The sequence below is a fragment of the Alligator mississippiensis genome, chromosome 4, assembly GCF_030867095.1.
Source record: "Alligator mississippiensis isolate rAllMis1 chromosome 4, rAllMis1, whole genome shotgun sequence".
NCBI classification, from domain to species: domain Eukaryota; kingdom Metazoa; phylum Chordata; order Crocodylia; family Alligatoridae; genus Alligator; species Alligator mississippiensis.
In genome coordinates, this window is record NC_081827.1 from 215,083,570 (window position 1) to 215,107,398 (window position 23,829).

Sequence of the window (23,829 nt, forward strand, 5' to 3'; positions counted from 1 at the left end):
TTACAGCTGCTTCCCGCACCCTGGCTGGGCCGGGCCAGGTAGCACTGCAAGAGCCTCCCCTCCTTGCCCTGTGGCAACAGGGGGCAGGGGGAGGAGGAGGAGGGGGAAGAGTTCCCCCCCCCCAGCACTGAGCAGAGCCCCACCCCCACCCTACAGGGAGTGGGAAAGTATCCTCTCTGGGGCCAGAGCTGGGCAGCCTCTCGCAGAGCACCCCCCACCCCCTGCCCTGTGGGGGCAGGGGCAGGTTGAGGAAGAGGAGGGGGAAGAGTACCCCCAGCATGGAATAGAGTCCCCCTCCCTGCCCTGTGAGAATGGGGAGGAGGAGAAGTGTCCCCATCTGGGGCCAGGCAGCATCTCATGGAGCCTTCCCTCTCCACCCTGTGGCAGCAGTGGAGGAACAAGTGGAAGACAGGAAGGGAGCTCTGTGCAAGGCTGCCTGGCCCAGCCCTGGAGGGGGACTCTTCCCCTTGCTTCTGCCTCACCCCCATGGGATGAGCGGTGGCTCTGTGCAGCACTGCCTGGCCAGGGTGCAGGGAGTGGCTGTAACTGAGCCACAGCCGCAGGGGGTGAAGAGTGGGGGAAGAGTGCCCCTCTGGGGCTGGGCAGCTTTGCATAGAGCCCCCCTAGCCCTGCAGCAGCTAGGCGAGGAAGGGGGAGGAAGAGGAGTAGTTCTTCTCCAGCAGCCCACAGAGCCTCCCTTCCCCACTGTGGGGGGAGGAAGAGGAGGGGGAAGTTCCCCCCCCCCCCCCCCACATCCCCCCAGAACATAGAACAGGGCCTGACTCCCTGCCTCACGGGACAACTGTCCTGGCATGGCCCCATTAAGGTGAAGGGGGCTGGGAGAAGGGTTAATTCCTCCCTCCATCTCTTCTTATAGTCATAGATTGTAGAGTCGGAAGGGACCACAATGGATCATCATGTCCGCCCCCCTGCCCCTGGCAGGAAAGAGGACTGAAGTCGGATGACCCCAGCCAGGTGACTATCTAGCCTCCTCTTGAAGACCTCCAAGCTAGGTGATAGCACCACCTCTCTTGGAAGCCCATTCCAGATCCTGGCCACCCTTACTGTGAAAAATTTCTTCCTAGTATCTAACCTAAATCCACTCTCAACTAGTTTACACCCGTTATTCCTAGTCACTCCCTGGGGCGCCCCAGGAAACAGCGCTTCCCGGTTCCCCATTGGCTTACCCTAATAAATGTATAGGTGGCCACAAGATCTCCCCTCAGCTGTCTCTTGTGAAGGCTGAAGAGATTCAGCTCTCTCAACCTCCCCGCATAGGGTCTATCATGAAGGCCACTAATCATGCAAGTGGCCCTCCTCTGGACCCTCTCAAGATTCCCCGCATCCCTCTTGAAGTGCGGCGCCCAAAACTGGACACAGTACTCCAACTGTGGCCTGACCAGTGCCGCATAGAGGGGGAGCATCACCTCCTTTGATCTATTAGTCATGCACCTGCTAATGCATGACAAGGTGCGATTGGCCTTGTTGATGGCCTCGTTACACTGCCGGAGTCAAGTATGACTCCAAGATCCCTCTCTGCCTTTAAGCTGCTGAGAAGGACACTCCCCAACCTATAGGTGTGCTGGGGGTTCCTCCTTCCCAGGTGGAGTACCTTACATTTATCTTTATTAAATTGCATCCTATTTCTCTCTGCCCATTGATCCAACCTGTCCAGGTCAGCCTGAATCTGCTTCCTGCCCTCCAGTGTACTAACTTTGCCCCATAACTTGGTATCATCAGCGAACTTGGAGAGGGTGCTCTCCATGCCCTCATCCAAATCGCTGAGGAAGATATTGAATAATATCGGTCTGAAGATCGAACCCTGCGGGACCCCGCTGCCCACCTCCCTCCAGGCCGAGAAGGAACCATCCACCACCACTCTCTGGGTGCAGTCCCTAAGCCAGTTGGCCACCCACCTGACCGTGTAGGCATCCACTCCACAGTCTGCTAGCTTCCCATTGAGGATAGAGTGTGAAACTGTGTTGAAAGCCTTCCTAAAGTCCAGGAAGATGACATCAGCTTCGGCTCCCGCGTCCAGGCAGTGTGTGACCTGGTCGCAGAAGGCTACAAGGTTTGTCAGGCAGGATCTACCTGTGACAAACCTATGCTGGTTTCCCCTCAGTATTGTTCTGTTCCCTTATGCTCTTCAGCTGGAGTCCACCAGCCCCAGGGGCCACCACTGCAGCCCCCTCCCCTCTGCTCCCCAGCTGCGGTGGGGAAGGAGGGAAGAATTAATCCCCTTCCTGTCCACTTTGCCTTAACAGGGCCATGCTGTCCCGTGTTTCGCCGTGTCCCATCCCTGCTCCAGCTAGAGAGCAGAGGGGAGGGGCCAGCCCAGCCCAGCCCTCGAGCAGATGTCTGGGTCCAGCAAGAGGCCTGGGACAGACTTTGAATAAACCGGTTTGAGTCAAATCAGTTCAACCAGGTTTATCTCAAACTGGTTTCAGCCATTTTCAAACTGGTTTATGTGCACTGAATGTCTGTTCTGTTACAGCTTTAAACCAGTTTCTGATCACTTAAACTCATTTATGTGTAATGTCTGTCCCTAGCCAGGGAGGTTAGATTGGGTTCAAAATGGCCACCTGATCTAAGGTAAGCCAGGATGGGGGGGATCTAGCATGGGCATTAGGGGGACTTTATGGGTAAGCAGGCTGGTGGAGAGGGAATTGATGCTGGTGATCCACAGGGTGATGGAGAAACAGGTGACACATGCAGGCAGAGCCATCCCAAGGGGTGTGCAGGGCCTGGGGCATATCAGCCTGTGTAGGGCCCAGGGCAGGGGAGCAGCTGGATCCAGCCGACGGGGGGGGGGGGAGCCACAGTCAATGGCGGCCGTGGTGGGGCCTGTACTGCAGTGACCATGGCGCCCCCCCCCCCCCCCCCAAAAGCATGGGGCCTGGGGCAGTTGCCCTGATTTGCCCCCCCTAGGGACAGCCCTGCAGACAGGAACGATCAGTGGGATCAGGGATGCAGGGGGCATCTGTGGCAGAATGGAGAGGATGACAGGTGGTACCCATGAGGGCTTGCTGGCATCCAGGGAGGTTTGAAGGGATATGGGGAGCTTGTGGGGTTCACAGAGGGACTTGAGGAGGATCAGAGATTATTTTTAGGTTCCTGAGCCCCCCACCTTCTCCCCAGCAAACCTACACCCCCGTCCCTCTCCTCACTGGGATTTACTTGCTCAGCTCCTGGCAGTGGCAAATGCTGATAAAACTGATGGCACCTGGAACATCATGCAGGTTGGAGAGCGGGGGGAGGGGACTTGACTGGTTCATGAGAGGAAGGAGGGAGATAAGGGGCCGGGAGGCTAAAAATAGTTTGGTGCCAGGTGGTAGGAGGTGTGAAAAGTGCAGCACCCGGACAGGGGCTCCCAGCTGCGCTTTCCCAGCCCCAGATGGCGCAGGTAACTGTATAGAAGGTCCATGCCCCGGCTAACCTAGATTGATTAATCTGATACTACATCGATTCAGGTCTATCTTAGGCTGGGTTTCACAGTTTTAAAACTGGTCTGCGGGCGTGGAATTTCTGTATAGCTACAGGTTTAGATTGGTTTCGGATCACCGAGACTGGATTGGAGTATGACCTCTGCACTGGGATGAACTAAGTTACATTGGGTGGTCATTTTGAACACAATCTAACTTCCCGCACTTAGCCTAGATGTGTATGTCTCCCAATAAATAGTATAGAGGTTAGAGTACGTAGTAACAGGAACATATAGTAAATGCACTATTGAAAGGCTATACTATGATGCTATAGTATAGCTAGCTATACTTGCTATACATAGCTATTACTATGATGAAAATGGCAGAAGAACCCAGATAGAAAAAACTGTTCAAACTTAGTCCTATATAAAATCCAAACTTCCTAAGAAAGTTTGGGGCAAAAATTTCTTAGTGTGAAGTGAACAGAGAGAAATACATTTTCTTCCTATTTAACACAGCACACAATTCAGGAGTTGAACATTAAACTATTACATATGACTAATTTTAGAGGCCAGATTTTTAAAAGCAGTTGGAGTGATGAACACTTCAGCAGCTGACCCTAAAGGTCAGAAGGAATCAGGTGAGCTTGGTTCAGTGTGTGGTTAAAAAAGGATCTTCTGAAGGTTTAGTTTAGCCGCTTGATATAACCAATACAAATGAGAACACTTTCATCATTGGCAGTGCTTTGAGGAAAAATAGTGTTGAAGCCAAAGGCCATGTTCAGTTCTAGTTGGTTGGCAAGCTGGTTATTGGAGTATTCTGAAAATTGGTGCTGAATAGCAAATACTATGGGGTGATTTATTTCTCAGAGGAGCTGAATTACATTCCTTCCATTGGCTTGTGGTGCAGAAAGATCGTGCAATTTTGTGCATGATTTAGGGTTATGTTATAAAACATTATATGAAAAATGGATGAACAGAACACCCATGTTCTTACAAAATATCTGCATGTGGAAAAATTTGGAAATCGTAATTAAGTGCCAGTACCAACTCTGAGCTTGATAGGTGCAGCCACATTTGTTCTTAAATGTATTTATTGCCTTTGAAACAGAACTTCCAGAAAAAATAAATTAAAACCTTAGAGCATTGCAGTTTGATATATAAATGTTTTGCTATAAGAAATAATATTATTTCTAATAGAAAAAATAATATATACTGTATGAGGTGTATTTGGTTACTCTTCCTGGTGTTTATATGTTGGAATATCACTGATAGATAATGGTATTGTCATTTTTATAAGCAAAGCGAAGATAGCTTTAAAAAAGAGAGAGATGCATATGAGGTTACTGTAAGCAGGCAGTGATTTGAATTCATTTATTTTTTTAATGGAAGAAAGTAGGCTGTGCTCTGCTAATATTATCAGAACTTTGTAACAAAAGACAATTTAAAGATATCTGTGCCTTGATGAACAACATGGAGAGAGAGAGAGAGATAGAGAGACTGACTTACCTAAAATATGCAATAAGAAAAGGAAAAAATACTATGCTGGTTAGACTCCAAAACATGAACACAAATAAAATTCCAAAGGCAGTGTGCAAGAAATTAATGTAATTTTACAGTAGCCCATCTACAGAACAATGCATGGTGCATGTGTTCCATTCCCACTACTCAAATGAAGGAGATCTTTAAATATATACATAAGTTTCTTTGATGGCTGCCACAGCAAAATTACTTGGGTAACTTTTTGGTTGATACATAATAGGAATTTTGTTCTGTTTTTGCTAATAAATATTAATTTTGTATAAATTGAGGAAGGTGAAATGGTAGCTTTAAATCATAGCTTCCAGTATACTTATTTAAATTTAAGTAATTTTGTGCATAAGTGTGCACTATATATAACTTGCTTGTATATATAATATGAATGTGCCACAACATAAAATGTGGTGAGGAGGAATTTTGCATTATTGAAGGTGACTTCTGTTAAATGGTTTGGGTGTTTTGATATAGCTCAAGTTGACTTTTTCTTGTAAACATGTATGCACTGTAGTCTTCTCATCAAACTTGTTCCCTATAGGTCTAGATTTATGCTTATTCTGCCTTCAGACAACTTTCAAGAAAATCATTTAATTGAACACCATATTTTGAAGAAAATTATTTTCTTTTCCTTGAGCCATTTGTTTATTGCTTATTAAGAGGCAATCTATTTAAAAACTTGGAGCACACTCCATCTTCATCAGTAAGGCTTTCTCTTATAAACCTCTGCCAGCATCATTAAACTCCATTAAAATCAATCTAGTTAGAATAAGTTTTCAAAACTGTGGGAAGCGTTCCTGCCAAACACAAGTGGTATAGAATATGATCTGTTAGATGGGAAGAGTTTCTAGAATACAGAAATAGTGCATCTGAAAACTGTAGTTTGAGTTATGGTTTGGGTTGTTTGCATGGATTTCTCTGGAATTGTTAAATAATAACAACCATCTTGGTTAACTGCCAACCTATAAAGAACAGCCTTTAGAATACCATTACTGTATGTATCTCTCAGTTCTTTGTGGGGACTGCTGCTTGTGTAGTCTTCCAAACAAATGGTACTTTGTGCAGTGTGATGGTAAGGTGGTGAAAGTCATTTCCTGAGGGGACTAAAAATATTTGAGTTCATCTTGTGCCACACAACCTTCTTGGTGGTCAGTTAAAACCTTTTTAGACTCAATGCACCTCTCAGAAAATGCAAGCTGAGTGGGCAAAATATAGGCCACATCCTCCGGCCGACAGATTGATTTGTATCCAGCCTGTAGTGCTCTGCCTGGGGCCAAGCCCCTCCCACTTCCACCCACACCTGCCCCCTGCGTCCTCTGACAGCACTGCCCCTGCCCTGGCTCCAGCCCAAGCCAGTACACAGTTTTCCTGGTGAAGCTGCTGCTGCTGCTGCTGCCTGGGTACTACTTGGCTCCCTCTGCCTCCAGTGGCTCCTCCTCCTCTCCTGCCTCTGCTGTGCCACTGTAGGCAGGGGAGAAGCTGCAGCCAGGTGGCTCCTGCCCTAATTTGCAAGGGCCCAGCTCCAGCTCCTGATCACCTTCCTTCCACTGGAAGCAGGTGAGCTGAGCAGATTAGTACCTGGGCAGCTGCAGGAGCAGCCCTGCTAGGAAGCTGCGCGCTGGCCAGGTTTGGGGCAGTGCTTTCCGTAGGCTTGGGGCAGGTGTGGGTGGGAGTGGGCAGGGCCTGGTCCCATGGTGGTGGTTACATCTGTGGGCCATATAAGGGGTGCAGATCATATCTGCATCACACCACTGGGGCAAGCTCTGCTGCATGCTCTCCGCTCCACCTCCTCAGTCCCAACATCCCTGGCTGGCTCCCGGGACCTAGCATGCAGGCAGCCCCTTCCCATACATGTACAACCACACCAGACACCCCCGTACAACCCACCACCCCCCCCACAATATATAAGGATAAGACTTTATTTTGAGCTATTATGAAATTAATTCTATATACACTACTCCAGAGAACAAAAATCAGGACAAAATATCTTTTGAAATCACATTTAAATATTATTATAGATGTTTGACATTTTTTTAGTGTATGATTTTCTTATCTATAATTTGTTAAAATGATCTCTTTTAAAATATTTTTGTGCAGCCCTCGACAGCTCACCAAAACTCGTTAAGTGGCCTGTCAGCTGAAATAATTGCCCACCCCCAAGTTAAAACCATTGGGGAGCAACCACCATGGAGCATACACTCTGCACATCTAGGTTTTCAAGAGGCTTTTATCTTGTTAATAATCAATCGGTAATAAATTCTCTAACCTTTTCAAAGGTTTAAGCTTTTTTGCGTGCTTTTAAGGCATGTGAAATAACATTGGTAGTAGGGTGCTCCTTCACAGCCTGTGACCATTATCATGGTGGTCTTAAATAAAGCAGGATTGTACAACTTCTAAGTGGCTGGGGGCTGCACACTCCTATGGCCACACTAGCATGAGCTGCACCATTGGCGACCTTGGGTCATACCCTCCCTTTTCCCCTCTGCTGAACCACATACCTGTGTGCCCCTGCTTCCCCACTGGTGCACTGCATGCCTTCCACTGCTCCTCTCCATGCAGGGTTCTCCTCCACGTACTGTTGCTCTCTGTGCCCCTTCGCTGCTGCTCTCCATGCTGTGCTTTTGCTACACCAAATGACCCCTGTGCTGCACCATGCATACCCTCTGCTGCTGCTCACTGTGTCCCTCCACTGCACCCTGCACCCCTTTGCTGCTCTTCCCCATGCTTCCCTGCTGCTTCCACTTGCCCCTCCCTCGCATCATTTTCAGGCACCATGACTTACCCTTAGTTTTCCACTGTACTGTGACATTTAGGCACCCCGGGATGTGGGCTCTCCTGGCACTAAAGGCAGGACCATGTTGTACCACATGACCCCCCTGGGACAAGGGCAGGGCAGATGCTGGAAGGGGAAGTCAGAGGGAGGGAGATTCTGGAGCCCCTGGCTACCGTTGCAGCTGTATACGAACTCAGTGGTGTAACTAAGGCAGGGCAAATGGAGTATGCTGAAAATAGTGGCTGCTGTTGGCAGCTGCAGAATTGCAGTCATGGTGGAAGCCTATGCTATTGACTAGGGTCTACAATTTTAGCCCCTCAGAGGTCGCCAGTTGTTCAGACCTGAAATAAATCAGTATGCAGTGTGCTTGGCAGGATTAGATTTTTATCAGTAAATGTTGATTTAACCTCACACTTGCAGACTGATGAAAAAATATGTCCATCATTAATAATCAAATTTTGTAGTAAGGGTATATGAGAAAAATGATAGTTGATGGAGTGTGTAATGACTTGGGGAGCAGTCCTACAGAACCATGTTAAATGTAGCTTGGACTGCAACTCCCAGAAACCCCAGGGGACCGGGAATAAAGGGGAAGGAAGTGACAAGCCAGACAAAGGAGCTACAGGTGAGCGGAGCAGGGATTGATGGCTGCTCAGCTGCTCAAGCTGGTTGCAGTCCTAGAGTAGTTAAGTTTATCCTTAATAAATTGGCTGCCCCCCACACCTCTAATTCTGCAGTCTTGAAAATTTAAATTGATTACAAATCAAAATAAATGCTTAAAAATAAACATTGATATTATCTGTCAAAATTATTAAAAAATAAAAATCAAATTCTGCCAAGCCTAAGTGTACTTTAGAGCAAAATGTACTTAGCTGTAGCCTTGGGTTTCTTTTGAGAAATGGTACAAATAAAAATCCTACCTAAAACCAAACCTGGACCAAATTGTCTTATGAGACTGTTTGGTTCCCAGCAACTGTTGGTAGTTTTGAGTGGTAACAAGCTTTTTAACCTTCAAAAGCTAGAATAGCTAGCTTAGGTTAAGGTAGTAGTAATTAAAATGGACTTTTTTTTTTTTAAGAAGACTTATAAGAGTACCTTTTTCTGGTATTTCTTCCTGTGCAGAAAATTGCTTTCTATGTACAGCTCTTCCCATTACATATGCTGCTAACTCTTCATGTTCCCTTCTTCCTTTTACATCATGATTGCTTTTGAGAGCAGATTGTTTCCATGTTTATACTTAGTATAGTGGGGCACTTCTTAAAGCATCCTTTTGAGTATAACTGTAAAGGCATTTTTAAAGTTCTGCCTTATGAACTACTTTTTGTGTCTTCGTTCAATAAGTTGAAGTAATTAAGGAGACTGATTTTAATCTAAACACCAATGTGGTTACTGATTACCATGCTGTGCTTCTAGCAGTCTCATGAGTCTTATAAATGCTTGCCAAGGTATGTTAAGAATAGTCTGATGCTCTTTTGTTTTGCTCAAGTAGGCTGAGCAGAATCCGGGGAAACCAAGCATGATGTCAGGTTCTGAAAAAGAGCAAGATGGAAACAGAAGGGTATTTGACTTTTTCTTCCCTTTTTTAGGATTTAGCCATTGGATGTTCCTAGTGTGCTTGGCTAGACTGCTTGATATATGTATTTGCACAGTCAGTAGTGTGGTGCATGCATGCTTTTTCTTTTTTCTTTTTTAAAGTAGGCATTCCTGAATTTAGTTGGGGTTTTTTTTTTGTTTGTTTGGTTTTTTTTTTTTAGTACTTCAGTCTATATTATAAAGATGAAAATTTACTTGCAGGTCAAGAATGTTCCATAGGCTTTCACTTGACTATTGTGTTATAGGAGGGTGGGCATTAAGGTTTGTTTTTTTTTTTTAATGGATTTTTTGGTTTCAACAGGTTCCTCAGTCTATAGCAATTCTGTTTGCACTGAAAGCCAACCATTCTTAGGTGCTATTTTGGAGGAGGAGGGAGAAGGTTGGAACTTCTTTTATTCATTTTAGTTCAGCAATTTTATGTTGTTATGCAACTATATGGAAATCAAAAGCATAAACCCTCTGATCTTGAGAAACAGTAGCATGTGGAACACTGAGTATCATGAATATGGTCCCATTGACATGAGGCTACTTATAGCAACAACTTCTGTGCATCTCTTACCCAGTATGGCCCAAAGCAGTTATATATATTTTTTAGACAAAAAATAGTGGTTCTGAAAACATAAATCCTTATTAGCCCAAGTAGTCTTTACTGATGGTCCACAAAGTGCTTTTCCTTTTTGAAAGCCCAAGTGTTAGGTAGGCAAGGTGATCCAGGAAAAGATCTTTCTTGCAGCAGACTACAGGATGAAAACATTGGAGAGCTGCTGGTAAATACAGCAACCAGTTGTATAGTTCCCAGCATGCAAGTGATGACTGTAGAAATCTGGGTAATAAAGAACACCTAATATTTTGTTTTCTGTTAGGTTAGAAGAGTACCAGGCTCAAGTGGCCATCTCCATAAGACAGAAGATGGGGACTGGGAGTGGAGCGATGATGAAATGGATGAAAAGAGTGAGGAAGGCAAAGCAGCTGTTTCTCAGGAAAAGGTGATATTGATAGCAAGCTAACAAACTGTGGGGTTCCTCTTGCATTATTTTTAATTAATGTACAAAATTATAATTGCTCATATCCAACTATACTTATTTTACAGTCCCGAAGAGTTAGAGAGGAGGAAAATACAGAGGTAAATGATTTTTATTACTTTACTACCCCCAAATATTTTGATTAGGTCTGTTGATCTAATTTCTTATTTTATAAGAGTTGAGAGAGAACTTCAGGTGGTTTGATTCTCATGTATTTAACGAGTAGGAGTTTGAGATGGCGAGGGTTACACAATTGGGCCTAGAGGAGTGATTCTCAACCAGGGTGTTGCAGCACCCTGGGGTTCCTTGAGATCCTTTCAAGGGTGACATGCTGTGTTAGCACTATTAGATTTACAAACATGATTTACAAGATACCCAGACATTTCAAATAGGAATCCATAGTGTTAAAAACATTTTGACTTTCTGTGGGCTTTCTGAGTTCTTTGCAACAGCAACTGCTCTATTATTTTATCTATAGTCCAAAAAAAAAAAAAAAAAAAAAAAAGTGAAAACTAAGAGCTTGCATTTTCCAAGAGGTGCCTGAGTCTAAAAAGGTTAAGAACTACTGGCCTAGAGTGATGAACTTAGAGCCCTCACAGGATAAAAAAGGTAGGAAATTTAAAATTATTTTGTTCATGCTTTCTAACTTTGAAGTTTAGTGAAAAATACTGGTTAAGATAAGGTAATTTGGTCATTTTTAAATGAGCTTTTATAACTGGATCACACTAATTACTACCTTTCTCTCAAACTAATGATGACTGTTTCTTAGTAGTTGAAAGAGCTCCAAAGTTCTGATACAGCTCAGATGCAGATTCTAAAGACAGAATTGTCTGTCTTTGCAATCTGTATCAGCTCAACACTTAGCTGGTAATTAAAATGCTTCATACCATATGCAGTGCAATGGTTCAGTACACTGGTACAATAGATTAACTTAATTCAGCCACCCATAAACAGAAATAAAATGTCATACTGAATTTCATTTCCTTATGCTTGGCGACCAGGGAGCAATCCTCCTATATACAAATGGACTAAGATTTCTGGTTTAAGGCCAAAATGCTATTCAGATGCCTGTTTGAGGTATGACACATCACGTGAAGCTACGGTTTCTCCAGTCCAAACTGATGAGTTAGTTGCACAGTCCTTCACAAAGGCTGACAATCCTCAAAGATTTTGGCACCCTTTCTTGAAAATTCAAAACCTGTGTCTTTCAAATTACTCTGGACTCTTTCAAAAACAGGTGGATGTATTTCTTGCTGGGTCACTTGATCCCAGCTGACTTCCTGCCTATGGTGGTGGGGCTGGACTCGATCTCATCCAGCCCCTAATGCCCTAATTAGGAGTCCCTTCTAGCCCCTAATGCCTGAGAAATCTGTGAAATTATTCCTGTCTGAGCTCTGGAAAACAGACACTTTATATGCCATGATCCTGTCCCTGTGGGAGCTGTTGATTAGGTTTGGAAATGCTTTGTGGATTTGTTCAGTAACCCCCTTGCTTTTCTCTGCTTTATGCTACTTGAGATTTACAGCAGTGGCCAAATGATTTACGATTCGCTAAAGCTTTTTCTTTGCTGGAGATCAAGATTTCTGTCTCTTCAAAGTCTAGATTTGGTAGGATGAATGTCTGAAACATATAGCCCTCTTATGCAGATTCCTTATGTGAGACATATAGGAACCAGTTTTTTAAATCTAGTAAGAAGCACTAGCTGTATAGTTTTCTTGAGGAGAAGTTTTAGTGTGTATATATCTATCTATAGATATAGCTATAGAGATAGATATGTGGCCCAGTTGTGGCCCCTTAATATTAGGGAGAGATTTGTCCCTATAAATGGTTTGGATTATAAATGGTCAATCCAGTTGTGAAGTCTGTGGAGTCACCTGCATAGAAGACTCTTTATACATTTAATATGGAAAGACTTCCTCTATAATACTGAAGTGAAATCCACATTCAGAAATATGAAATGGCTGCACACCTGTTTCATGACTTGAAACTTTTTATTTACTCTTTGACATCTCTCTCTCCTTGCAGCACTGTCACTTACATTTGGCTGGAGAGCTCTGCTGTTAAGGTTATTGACTGCTTTTTGTGAAAGTCTTGAATGAAGCAGATTTTTCTTTCACTAATTGAGGAGTGATTGTTTTGGAGATTCTCTTGATCAGGGATCCATACAAGTAATATGGTAGAAAGGCATTCTTCCTTTGCACTTCTGAAACCAAAAGTTTCAAGGTGATATTCTTACAGAAATTAATCACATTTATTTTTAACAGCTAAGCTTTAAAGCCTAAGAGCCGGAACCAAATAATTACATAATTCACTTGTCTATTTTAGGTCTCTTCCAGATTCCAACATAGATCTAGGAAGTAGAGATGAATATCAGAGCAGTCATTCCATACACTAGTCATGCACTGGTGTGACCTTATGGCTTAATCAGCCTGCTCTGTGGCTATATATGGAATACTAAATGAATTTGTATCTCAAGTGTCTGAATCAGTCTGCAGAATGGTAGTAACTCAGCACTGTGAGACAAGGGCAGCTTTGTTTGTGCTCCTTAAATGTTAGTTATGATTTTGTTATTTTTTAGTTCAGAAATGTAGAATTGTCTCTTCCTGTGTACTGTGGAAGATTACATGGGCCAGAGTTTGAAGGCTAAGATTATGAGGAAGTTCTTAAAGCATATCATCCAAGCTACATGTTTGTCAGTCATTATGGGGATATGCAGTCCCATTACTTTGAAATAATTCATCTGCTGAAGATGGAAAATTACATGTAGCATAATAATACTATTAACACAATTTAGTAAAACTAAAGAATTCCTATTTGGCTTTTTGTGAAGGGTAATTTAATTAATTTGCATTTAAAAAGTAGATTGGACAAATCTTTGTATTGATGTGTTAAGATAACCTTGCATTGATGTGTTAAAATAATGACTCCTTTTTTACACCTCATATGTGTTTAATAAGCATGAGTTTAATTGGAGTCACTGTTGGGGAAAAAAACTATTCATACATGTATTTTGATAGTGTGTGGGTTTTTTGAATCGCATCATAAAGACTTCATAATAATCTTTTAACAGATTACCATGAATGCTAATAATATCCCAGAACAGATACAGAATCTGTCTGTACAGGACCCTCAGGTACTGTCATTAGTTACAGTTTAGGATATTTTTTTCTTGAGATTTCAGGAACATAGAAATTTGGGGTGGTGTGGAAAGGATGATGTGAGGATGGAGAGAGAAATCATGAATATGGATTCTGTATAAATATATGACAAAAGCCAGTGATTTCCATCATGGTAGACTACCTGCAAACTCTCTACCTTAAGATGCAAGGATAGCTACAAAACTAGATTAAAAATAAGAATTTACTGTGAATAAGAATGAGAAACGTACTGAGTGAAAACTACTAAAATAAAATAAAAAGCCCAGCATTTTAACTGCATTACCACAGTTTAATGGATTATCAGAATCTGATGCAAAGTGAAAACTCTTGTATCTGGTCCCCTAACTTAAGCTTTCTAATTTGTGGATTTGTTTTATTTATATACACAGACCACTTCACTGGTTTCACTTGTATTTTAGACATATAACACTTTATTAAAAGTGCTTAAAAAGGTGCTTGAGAGTCAGAGGGTATGTTTTAAATAATTTATGTTGACATCAAATCTCTAACATGGAAACTCTTTCAGTGTTTCTCTTTGGCATGCATTGTAATAGTGTGCTACTTTTTTCCCTTAATAGTCCCAGCCTGACGTTAGTAATGAATATAGTGAAGTTCCATGTGCAGTGAATCTTGTTTTAAGATTAAGGTAAGAGATTCTTCTATTTACCTTTAGCATTCCTTTTAAGTTGCTATGTTATTCGTGATCTCCCTCATTGCTTTCATAATATTAACATAAAATGAGTATTAACCTCTTTAATCTCCCAGTATGACCAGTATGAATAGTGTTCCCATGACTAATTGCTGTCTTTTAATTGCTTACTAAAATGGAAGAAAATGAAAAGCAGAATGTGAATGTAGCTTCAGGCTAAGTGTACCCTTCATTAAGTATTTTCTTTCTTTTTTTTCGCATTGCAATGTAGGATCACAGTGAGAGATTTTTAATGAGTTTCTTTCACACTTCAGCAGTCAGCCTCTGACAGAAATAAACCATGGCTGTATTACAAGTTGCCCGCTCAAAACATTTTTCATTGGCAGGTTTGATCAGCCACTGTGGAGAAATGACAGATATATTTTGAAAGAACATTCGATCTTTTAGGAAATGGATACAAATGTGATGTCTGACTTCAATTTCATGCAATAGAAGAAAGTCAGTTTACAACTCAATATTATATAGTAATTACTTAAGTATATAGCGTTGTATTTGGAGAGAACAATTTTCTTTAAAAAGCTGGCTGGCTTTTAACTGTTTTTCCCTAAATTGCTGATTTAGTTAGAGGGGAATACATCCTCTTCAGCTTGTCATTGAATCCTGTTTATGCAGATGAATAAGTTGTCTTTCACAGGCATCCTAATCTTCTGCTTTGAGTAAGGTTAAGAATATATGCTTATTATCACAAATACACAGCAAGTGCAAAAATAACCCCTAGGTTTGTTTTATTTATTAATTTTTTTTAATAGTGATTGACTCTTGGGTAAACATAGAACAGATATTTGAAAGGTGTATGATATCATATCCATTAAAGCAATATAAAATAAACTACTTCATTAGAAACTGGCAAACTGTGTGGAACTGGCACCTTAAGTTAATTGAGAAATCCACTGTTTTCCTCTTATTCCTTTTCCAAGATCCAACTTTTCGTTCAACAAGAAATTGCCCAATCAGTAATGACTGGGTAGCATAGGAGTCCAATATTTTATTTGCAAATAGCTTTTCACATGACTTGAAATCAGTTCAGGTATTGCATAGATCTAACTGCAGTTTCATTATAATAACTCTCTTTTTCTGCCATCCTCCTGTTTTCTTCAGATGCACTTGTTTGGTCTCTGTTTTAGATGATAGGTTCTTTGGGACTGTGGTTGTATCTTCCTAAGTGTGCATGCAGAATAATATGGCCAAGAGCCTTATTGGGGTCTGTTACTATTTTAATAAAACATGTGGCTGACCATTTTAAGTAGGACTACCACTTTTCAATAGGAAGACAAAAACTAGTTTTAATGTTCTACTAATAAAAAGCACTTTCTGAGAAGCCAGGACAACGGATATAGTTGAAAATCTAGATAGAAGTCATACTTTAAATATGTGCTCTGAAAATCCTTTAATATTGTGTGGTTGGGCGGGGGAACGTGATGGTGGCTTCATATCAAGAAAATTGATACCAGCTGATGAAAAACAACTTTTGCATATGTTGATCAGTTTTTTTTTTTTTTTTTTTAAAACAAAAACAGGAACCCATTATAACTGCTTTTTATTAGCCTAACTGAAACATTTTAAAGCTATAGTAGGGTTGGAGTGTTGCTGTAGCTGTGGTGGTCCAGAAAATTTGTGCAAAGCAAGGTTATTTAGTGCTATATTTTATTAGACCACTGTAGAGTTGGACAGGTGTTAGACAAGTTTTCAGATGGCAAGTATCCTCCTTCAGGTCTTTAGAACTTTTTTATTTATTTATTTTTTTTGTATCTGTATAACTGTAAACCCAGGTACCTTTGCTACCTGGAGCCCAATTACACAGAACTCCATCAAAATGTCTAAAAACAGCTTCTCTGTTTTGTTACATAAATATTGTGAATGTGCACTGAATACCAGAACTGAAAATGTTAACAACTTGCTACTTCATCCAGAATCTTTAGGGGTAAGTACAGACAGTCAAAAAGCCTGAAGCTGAATAGATTCAATCTTTGCAGATTAGTCTAAGCTGTGTAGACTGAAGCAATAAGCAAGTGAACAGACTTTCATTTTTGATTCTGGAAATGCAGCCACATGTCTGCATTCCCCCGATTTTGTCCTGGTAGTGCTGGAGCATGCCTCCCTGCTTAGCTAGGGGCAAACAGCTTTAACCTGAATCAGTTAAGTTTGATACTAATATCTATGCATGTTTATCTTAAACTGGTTTCAGCCATTTTGAAATGGTTTATGTGCACTGAACTTCTGTTATGTTACAAACTTGAACCAATTTCTGATCATTATACTGGTTTATGTGTAAGTTCTGTCCCTAGCCTGGAAGTGCAAAGTTCTGCACTTAGGACGGAAGAATCCCATGCACACGTACAGATTGGGGATCAACTGGCTAAGCATCAGCTCTGCAGAAAAGGATTTGGGGTGTTACAATGGACAGTAAGCTGAATATAAGCCAGCAGTGTGCCCTTGTTATGAAGAAGGCTAATGGTTTACTGGGTTGCATTAGTAGGAGCATTGCCAGCAGATCAAAGGAAGTGGTTCTTTCCCTCTGTTAGGTACTAGTGAGGCCACATCTGGAGTATTATGTCTAATTTTGGGCTCCCCAGTACAGAAAGGATGTAGATAAATTGGAGATAGTTCAGTGGAGGGTAACAAAAATGGTTAGGGAGCTGGGGCACGTGACTTCTGAGGACACCCTGAGGAAATGGCTTATTTAGTCTGGAGAAGGCAAGACTGAGAAGGGATTTAATAGCAGCCTTTAGCTACCTAAAGGGTGGTTCCAATGAGGATGCAGCCTGCCAGGCCATTATAAAAGAGCCCCTAAAAAATTTAGGAAATTAAGATTTATCTGCCCCTGGCTGCCTGTCATGTGGCCCATGATGGCTTGCCAAAACTCAATAAGCAGCCCTCCACCCAAAACAATTGGCCACCCCGCTACACTGTTCTCAGTGGTTGGAGATGAGAGAACAAGGAGCAATGGTCTCAAGTTGCAACAAGGCAAGTTTAGATCAGATATTAGTCAAAACTTTCTTACCAGGAGGGTAATAAAGTATTGAAACAGATTACCCAGAGAGATTGTGGAACCTCCATCCCTATCTGACTTCCTGCCCCTGGGGCAGGGAGCTGGACTTGATCATCTTCAAGGTCCCTTCCAGCCCTAACATCTATGAAATCTGGGTAGGCAAACCCTTGACTGGGATGACCTAGCTGGGGATGGTCCTGCTTTGAGCAGGGAGTTTGACTAGATTCCTTCCAATGTTAATTTTCTGTGATTCTATGATTCTAAATCTTAAAATAGCATGTTCTTCAAGCAGTCGGAATATTAAGCCCCCAAAAGGTACACAAAGTGCAGAATATAGCAAAGTTGGCATTTTATTTGTAGTTTTGCAACAAATGCTTCTCAAATTGCCTATTGCTTCTCCTGAATTTAGTTTTCACTATAAAAAGATGTCCTTGGTACTTGCTTGGAAAAAAAATGCAAATGCTTAGGGGTGGAATACACACAGGAATTAATTAGCTGTTTTCTCTGTTAGCAAGGCTCTTCTAAGTATCCATGCTATAGAAAGACATATCACCACTTCGCTCCCTCTGCAACACAGTTCAATGTATGCTTTTTAGCATGGGTCTTTAAGCAAGCTTTGGAGGTCACAAAAATAATGTGTTGTATTTTATTAGTTGTTCATGTCAGTGGAACTAAAGGAACATTCCAGATTGGTGCTTATAATGGAAAAGTCTTGGTGTATCTTCTAGCTCAGAGGTGTCAAACTCTCCCTGCCCTCTACACCGAATCCAGACCACAGAGGTCTTTATGGGCTGGATCCAGATGCTATAATGGGGTTAGTGGCAGTTACTGGGATTACCACACCTGTCATTCCCACACCCCACTTGTGTGCGCCCAATGGGGGCATTGTGTCTTGAATTTCAGCAGTAGGCTTTACTTCCTCATTGTTGCGCCCCTGAATTCCCAGCTCCTCTATTAGCCTTAGAGGCCACATGACACAGCTACCACAGCCCATGGCCATAATTTTGACACCCCTGTCCGAGTAATATAATCTGGTACTTTTCCAGTTTTGTAAGGGTTGAAATAACAGACATTACCTGTACAAAATCAGGCCCTCAAGCCTTAGGAGCCTCTGCCTGGCTTTTTCCCACCTCCAGAGACACTCAAGGCAATCTCTGGGGCATGTCTGTGATAGGCAGTCCCAGCCACAGAACTGCAGACCACACTGGAGTGTTCCAGCTTTCCCTGCTTGAAGAGATGTGCCCCCAAATGATCTCTGAGGATCTGGAGATCATCAGGGCCACTCCTGCAGGCAGAGAAAGAACACATGGTCTGTTGTCCTGCAAGTTCAATAGGTTGGATGAAGAACAATGTGTGTTCACTGAATGAAGTGGGTCAGCTATGTCAGGACATTCTGACACTGTTAATTCGCTTCATTTGGCAATATCTATTTCTAGCCTAAGATTTCTCAAGCTTGATCTGGGTTGGGCTGGTTGTGTGGGAAATGCACACTTTACACCAGCTATCTAGTGTAGAGTGAGTTAAGGATGTTAATAGAAGATGCCATCTCTTGCATATCCTGTTCAATTCACAATTCTCAAATGCAAACAGTCTTTAAAGATCCCTTTGTAATTGTTTGGCCAGTTTCCAACTTGACTATCTGATTTTGTTTTTTGCTAACCTTGCTTCATATTTAATTCTTTTTTAGAGAGTGCCATTGCTGCCCTGCCATGTGTGCAGCCCTCGCAGCTCACCAAAACTTAAGTGGCAGCAGGGGCAGGGAAAAGGAGGAGCAGCTGCTGGATACAGGAGAAGCTGAGCAGTACCCGGGCAGCTGCAGCCTCACTGGGAAGCTGTGTGGGCTGTGTTGGGCTGGGATGGTGTTGTCTGGTGGGCACAGGGAGGGTGCAGGCCAGAGCGTAGCAAAGTTCAAGCTGTGCCAGGCAGGAGTAGATAGGGCTTGGCCTCATGTGGAACACCATGGAGGCATCAAAGCCAGATACAGTCCATTGGTGACTGCCTGCCTGTCCATTCAGTTGGTGGGCCAGATCCAGCCCACAGGTTGTATTTTGTACACACTTGTGTTAAACTCTTGTATGCTATTACTACATTTTACTCCCACCTTGAGCAGTGATACTTGAAGTGATTCTGTATAAAACTTGTAAAATATTTTTCAGTCCTCTTGCATGAAATGTTTAATATATACCAGTGTTATTTTTAAAGTACAAATTGTATTCAGGAGACTATTCTGCAATCACCTGGGACATATTTGCTTCCAAAAGGCAGTTGACTTTTGACCTGGAATGCATCCAGAATTATTTGGAGATTTTAATGCAGTCATAGCATGTACATATTGATATTTCCTTTCCAAGACTTCACCAGTGTTCTGGTATCCTTCAGTAGTAAGGAAATTACCAATTTCCAATGACCAATTACCAATGTCTGCTTGCTGTGGTGATAGCTTTGAACACATGTAAACATACATTGTTTCTTGTGAACTCTATAGAACAGCGATCTCCAGACTTTTTAAGCAGGAGATCACCTTTGGCATTTAAAAGCAACCTAAGATCTACTATGCGTTGCTGTCCCCCCACCCCCGTCCCCTGCCCAGCAGGCAAGTCTGTGGGGCGGGAAGGTGGGGTGTGCAGATTGAGGCAGAGGGAGAAAAAATTATTGGGGGGGTGTGCTTCCACCACAGGTAAGTCCCACCCGGCCAGGGCTCTGCTCAACTTACCCCTGCTCTTGCTTCTGTGGCACTGTCCCTCAATGCAGGGGCCTCGATCTAGCTTCCACCTCTTCCCTCCCCCATGGACTGACCTGCTGGACTGGGGCGTGCACATGCATGTATGCGGGCACTCAGCCTCCCACCCCAGCCTCAAATTGACTCCAAGAGGTTCTGAGATCTACCACAAGAGGCTCCAAGATCTACCAGTGAATCGAGATTCACTGGTTGGTGACTACTGCTGTAGAAGATTTAAAACTTAAATTAAACACTGTTGTACCTTAGCTCCAGTTTTATGGAATGGTGGCAAAAGGAATAGTATTTAAATTGTTAGAGGACTGAGAAGCATTATGTGGTAGGATTTTTAAAATGCTTGGGTATTGTTAAAGCCATGGCTATGATCTTAGTCAAACAAACTTAAAAGGTTGGCTGAGAGAAGTAGTTGCTGTGCATATACTTAAAACAATAGGCAGGCTTTGGGTGGGACACTACACACCATGGGAGGAACATGAAGTCAAATAACTTCAGAACAGGAGGCGGCAATAAAAAGGAACAAAGATTCGTGAATACAATCTAACTGGAAAATGCAGAAGGAAACTTTGAACATGTATGATAACCCCTTTTTTTACATAATGGCATAAAAAGACTGCCACTAATTTGTCTGAAAAAACAAACAAACCTGCATTTCAATAGAAAAGTTCTGAGTAAGTAAGTAAATAAAAGTAAATTCAGCAGTGCTGCGAGCATGTCTGAAGAGCGCAGATGTAGTGCCATAAAGGGATGTTCAAAATAGATATGGTTCTTTAAACAGTATGTGCTCTGCCTGGGCTAATTTATTCTCGTTGGCAGGGCTATTTAGCACAGAACTCCACCTGGGCTCATGTAGTTGTATTGCTTCCAATATCCTATGTAGTTAATTTCACCTAGCTCATATATCTTTGCATGGTGTAAAGACAGTAGAAAGATGGCATGACACGTACTGAGTGAATGTACAAGGGATGACTGCAGTACAAAGCCAGGATGCATGAATTTGCCTGTACAGCAGAAATGGGAGTCCTAAATGACAGCTTCTTAAAAGAAAAGAAAGCTCCAGTGGTTATAAGGACAAGAAGACAGATCACAAAGAAGGGGTTAATGCTGGAAAGCATCCTAAATGCTGGGAAGAAGTATTGCGCGTATTGCATTTTGAGGCACAGAGTTGGTTCTTTTAGCCTACAAGTACCTGTTAAACTGGTAAAGCCACACATTAGATCTCCACTGTACACATTTCTGATTCTAATTGACATTTGACCCTGAACTTCTGCATCAGCATAGTGTCTATAGGTATTCTTTACACATTGCTCAGGAGTATGGTACTTACCTGTCAAACAGCTTTTTGAAGTTACCTTAAAGCCTGTCTTTGCAACAGATAGCAAAGTGAAAAAAATGAAATGTGAAAGGACTGTCTTTCATTATTACGTGGCTCATGGCTCCCTCCTAATCCATAAAGAGCAAATCTCAAGTGAAACAGTGCCACATTCTTCAGAATCACTGCAGGTGATCCACAGGTCAAGGGAAGAAACAAATCCTCTTCTTCCATGGGATGCAAACAATGCTCTTTGAAAGAATGATGACACAGAAGGAATTTAACTCATTGATCATACTGTTTTGAGATGGATGGGGAAGGGGATCCTTTGTCACTCAAAATTACCAGAGTAGCCCCAAAGACTGTTAATGTCAGTACAGATTAGGGAAGGTCACTCTCTAAGGGCTTGACTACTTAAGATTAATAAAAAAGAAATTTCATGTTAAATTAGAAGATTTGTTAGTGGATAAGAGTTAAGAATTGCAAATGTTCTGAAGCAATTAAAAAAGGTTAAATTAGATCTAGTGACAGGCAGATAATTTATTGACTGAGATTTGTAATGTCTCTGGACCTAATTTAATGCACTTCTTGTGATGAATTCTTCCTGTGGCAGTACAAAAAGGGGGAGTTCTTTCCATGTGCTTACTGCACTTGAAAATGGGGTAGTTAGGTTGTATAATTATCTGGAGCTTTGATGGAAGGACAAATAATAAGGAACAACTGTTTATAACAGCACTTTGCTTGTTTGTGTTTATCTAGAGAAAGAACTTCTTTATTAGAATAATCTTTGTACAGTAAAATAGCATTCACATGTGAAATTGTGTGATTTGATCCTTTTCTGAAGAACTTTTGTGCCTTTGTTTCTAGTATTTCTGCACAGCTGATACAAAAGCAGCAAATACTAGGCAACTTGTGATGCCAGCCTAAAATAGTTACTAGGGCCAAGTGAAATGTGTATTACTTGCCTTCTCATGCCATAATGTAGCTGTTGTTTCTTTCAATTAAAGCTTAAATTCGAATCCTCCTGCTATGGTATAAGAAAATTATATACAATTCAGTTTTGTATGAAAGATTCCAAGAACATAAGTAGTGCCATAATCAATCAGACCAGTGGTCCATCTAGCCCAACTGTCTCCAACAGTTGCTGGAGTGGTTGCTTAAGCGGGAGAACATTGAATTAGGTACATCAAGAGCAGTGGTTCTCCACTTTTTTTGGACCAGGACCCATCTGTAAACATTTGATGACCAGTCGTGGCCCAGTGCCTGTCACTTCCAACCTGCTGCCCCCACCCCCAGAGCGCAGCCCCCAGTTTGTGGGCCAGAGGATAGGTGTGTGGGGCAAGGTGGGGTGTGTGTGTGAGGTACGGGGGCCCCCAAGTAGCCTTGTACAGGCTGGAACTCTGCTAGCCTGCAAGGGAGAAGTCACAGTTTCCCACATTTTTTCTCCTTTAAAGGAGAATACATTTTTAAAGTTTGCTCATGACCCTTTTGTATATTCTTGTGGGTCACAAGACCGCTTTTGGGTCACAACCCACTGGTTGAGAAATGCTGATCTAGATAAATGGTTCCCAACCAGAGTGCTAGGGGAACCTGGGGTGTCATGAAATCCTTTTGAAGGGTGCCACAAAGTATGAGGAGCTAAGCAGGTAAGTGTAGGCTGAGGCTTATACCTGCCTGGGCAATCCACCTACCTACACTGCCTGGCCCCTCTGCAAGAAAGTAAGCACTGCAATATGCAAATTAGTTTTTGAAATTAGAGGCCACTCGATTCACAAAAGTTATGGAGGGGGCTGCCTTGAGTCCAAAAAGGTTGAGAACTGCTCATCTAGACTGATATGTTCCTTGTTCATTATCCTCCTGGCATTCTACCATCATTGATTTAGAGATGGCAGAGAAAATTGCTTCAACTGTTCTGTTCAATAGTTACTAGATTTGTTATCCATGAATTTGTCTTATCCATTTTTGAACTTAGCTATCTATGCTCTCTACCTTTACAACCTCCTGTAACAGTGAGTTCCACAAGTTAACTATGTGCTGTTTTGTCTTGTTAGTTTTAAACCTTTCCCCTCTTGATATCAGTGGCTCCCCTGTAGTATTCTGAGACTTGGTGAATAGGAGTTCCTCGTTCAATTTGTCTACACCCTTTATGATTTTATAGACATCTGTCATATCCCCTTCAGCCTTCTTCCACATTAAAGAGCCTTAACTTTTTTAGTTGCTCTTGGTGTGGCAGCTGCTCTGTCATCTTTTCTAATTCTACTACATCCTTTTGGAGCTGCAGAGACCAGAACTGCACACAGTATTCAAGATATGCGCACACCATGGATTTGTATAATGGCATGACAGTGTTCTCCATTTTGTTTTCAGTTCCCTTAATGATGCATAAGTGGGCTTTTTTGGTCACCATTGCAACAAGCAAACATGCACTTCACGTATATTAGCTGCCTTCTACGATAGCAAGATTCACCAAGTTGTTAGGGCCATGTTACATGACACCCTTAGCATATGTTAAATGCACTGAAAACTTGATCATCTGTGTATTCAAGCAGGATAACACATGCTTGGTGAGCTCTTATCATATATTG

At 42.2% G+C, this 23,829-nt stretch overlaps 1 protein-coding gene across 5 annotated transcripts in view; it reads left to right on the forward strand.

Moving 5' to 3' along the window:
- The window catches only part of STK39 (serine/threonine kinase 39), a 211,122-nt gene that overhangs the window by 116,932 nt on the left and 70,361 nt on the right, over positions 1 to 23,829 (forward strand). For 2 of the 5 annotated variants that reach the window (XM_019480504.2, XM_059727310.1), the window contains 5 exons: positions 9,217 to 9,285; positions 10,184 to 10,306; positions 10,411 to 10,443; positions 13,413 to 13,475; positions 14,079 to 14,146. In XM_019480504.2, the coding sequence (XP_019336049.2) occupies positions 9,217 to 9,285; positions 10,184 to 10,306; positions 10,411 to 10,443; positions 13,413 to 13,475; positions 14,079 to 14,146 (356 nt within the window). The remainder of the gene's footprint in view (positions 1 to 9,216; positions 9,286 to 10,183; positions 10,307 to 10,410; positions 10,444 to 13,412; positions 13,476 to 14,078; positions 14,147 to 23,829) is intronic. The other 3 variants (XM_059727307.1, XM_059727308.1, XM_059727309.1) reach the window with 3 other exon arrangements.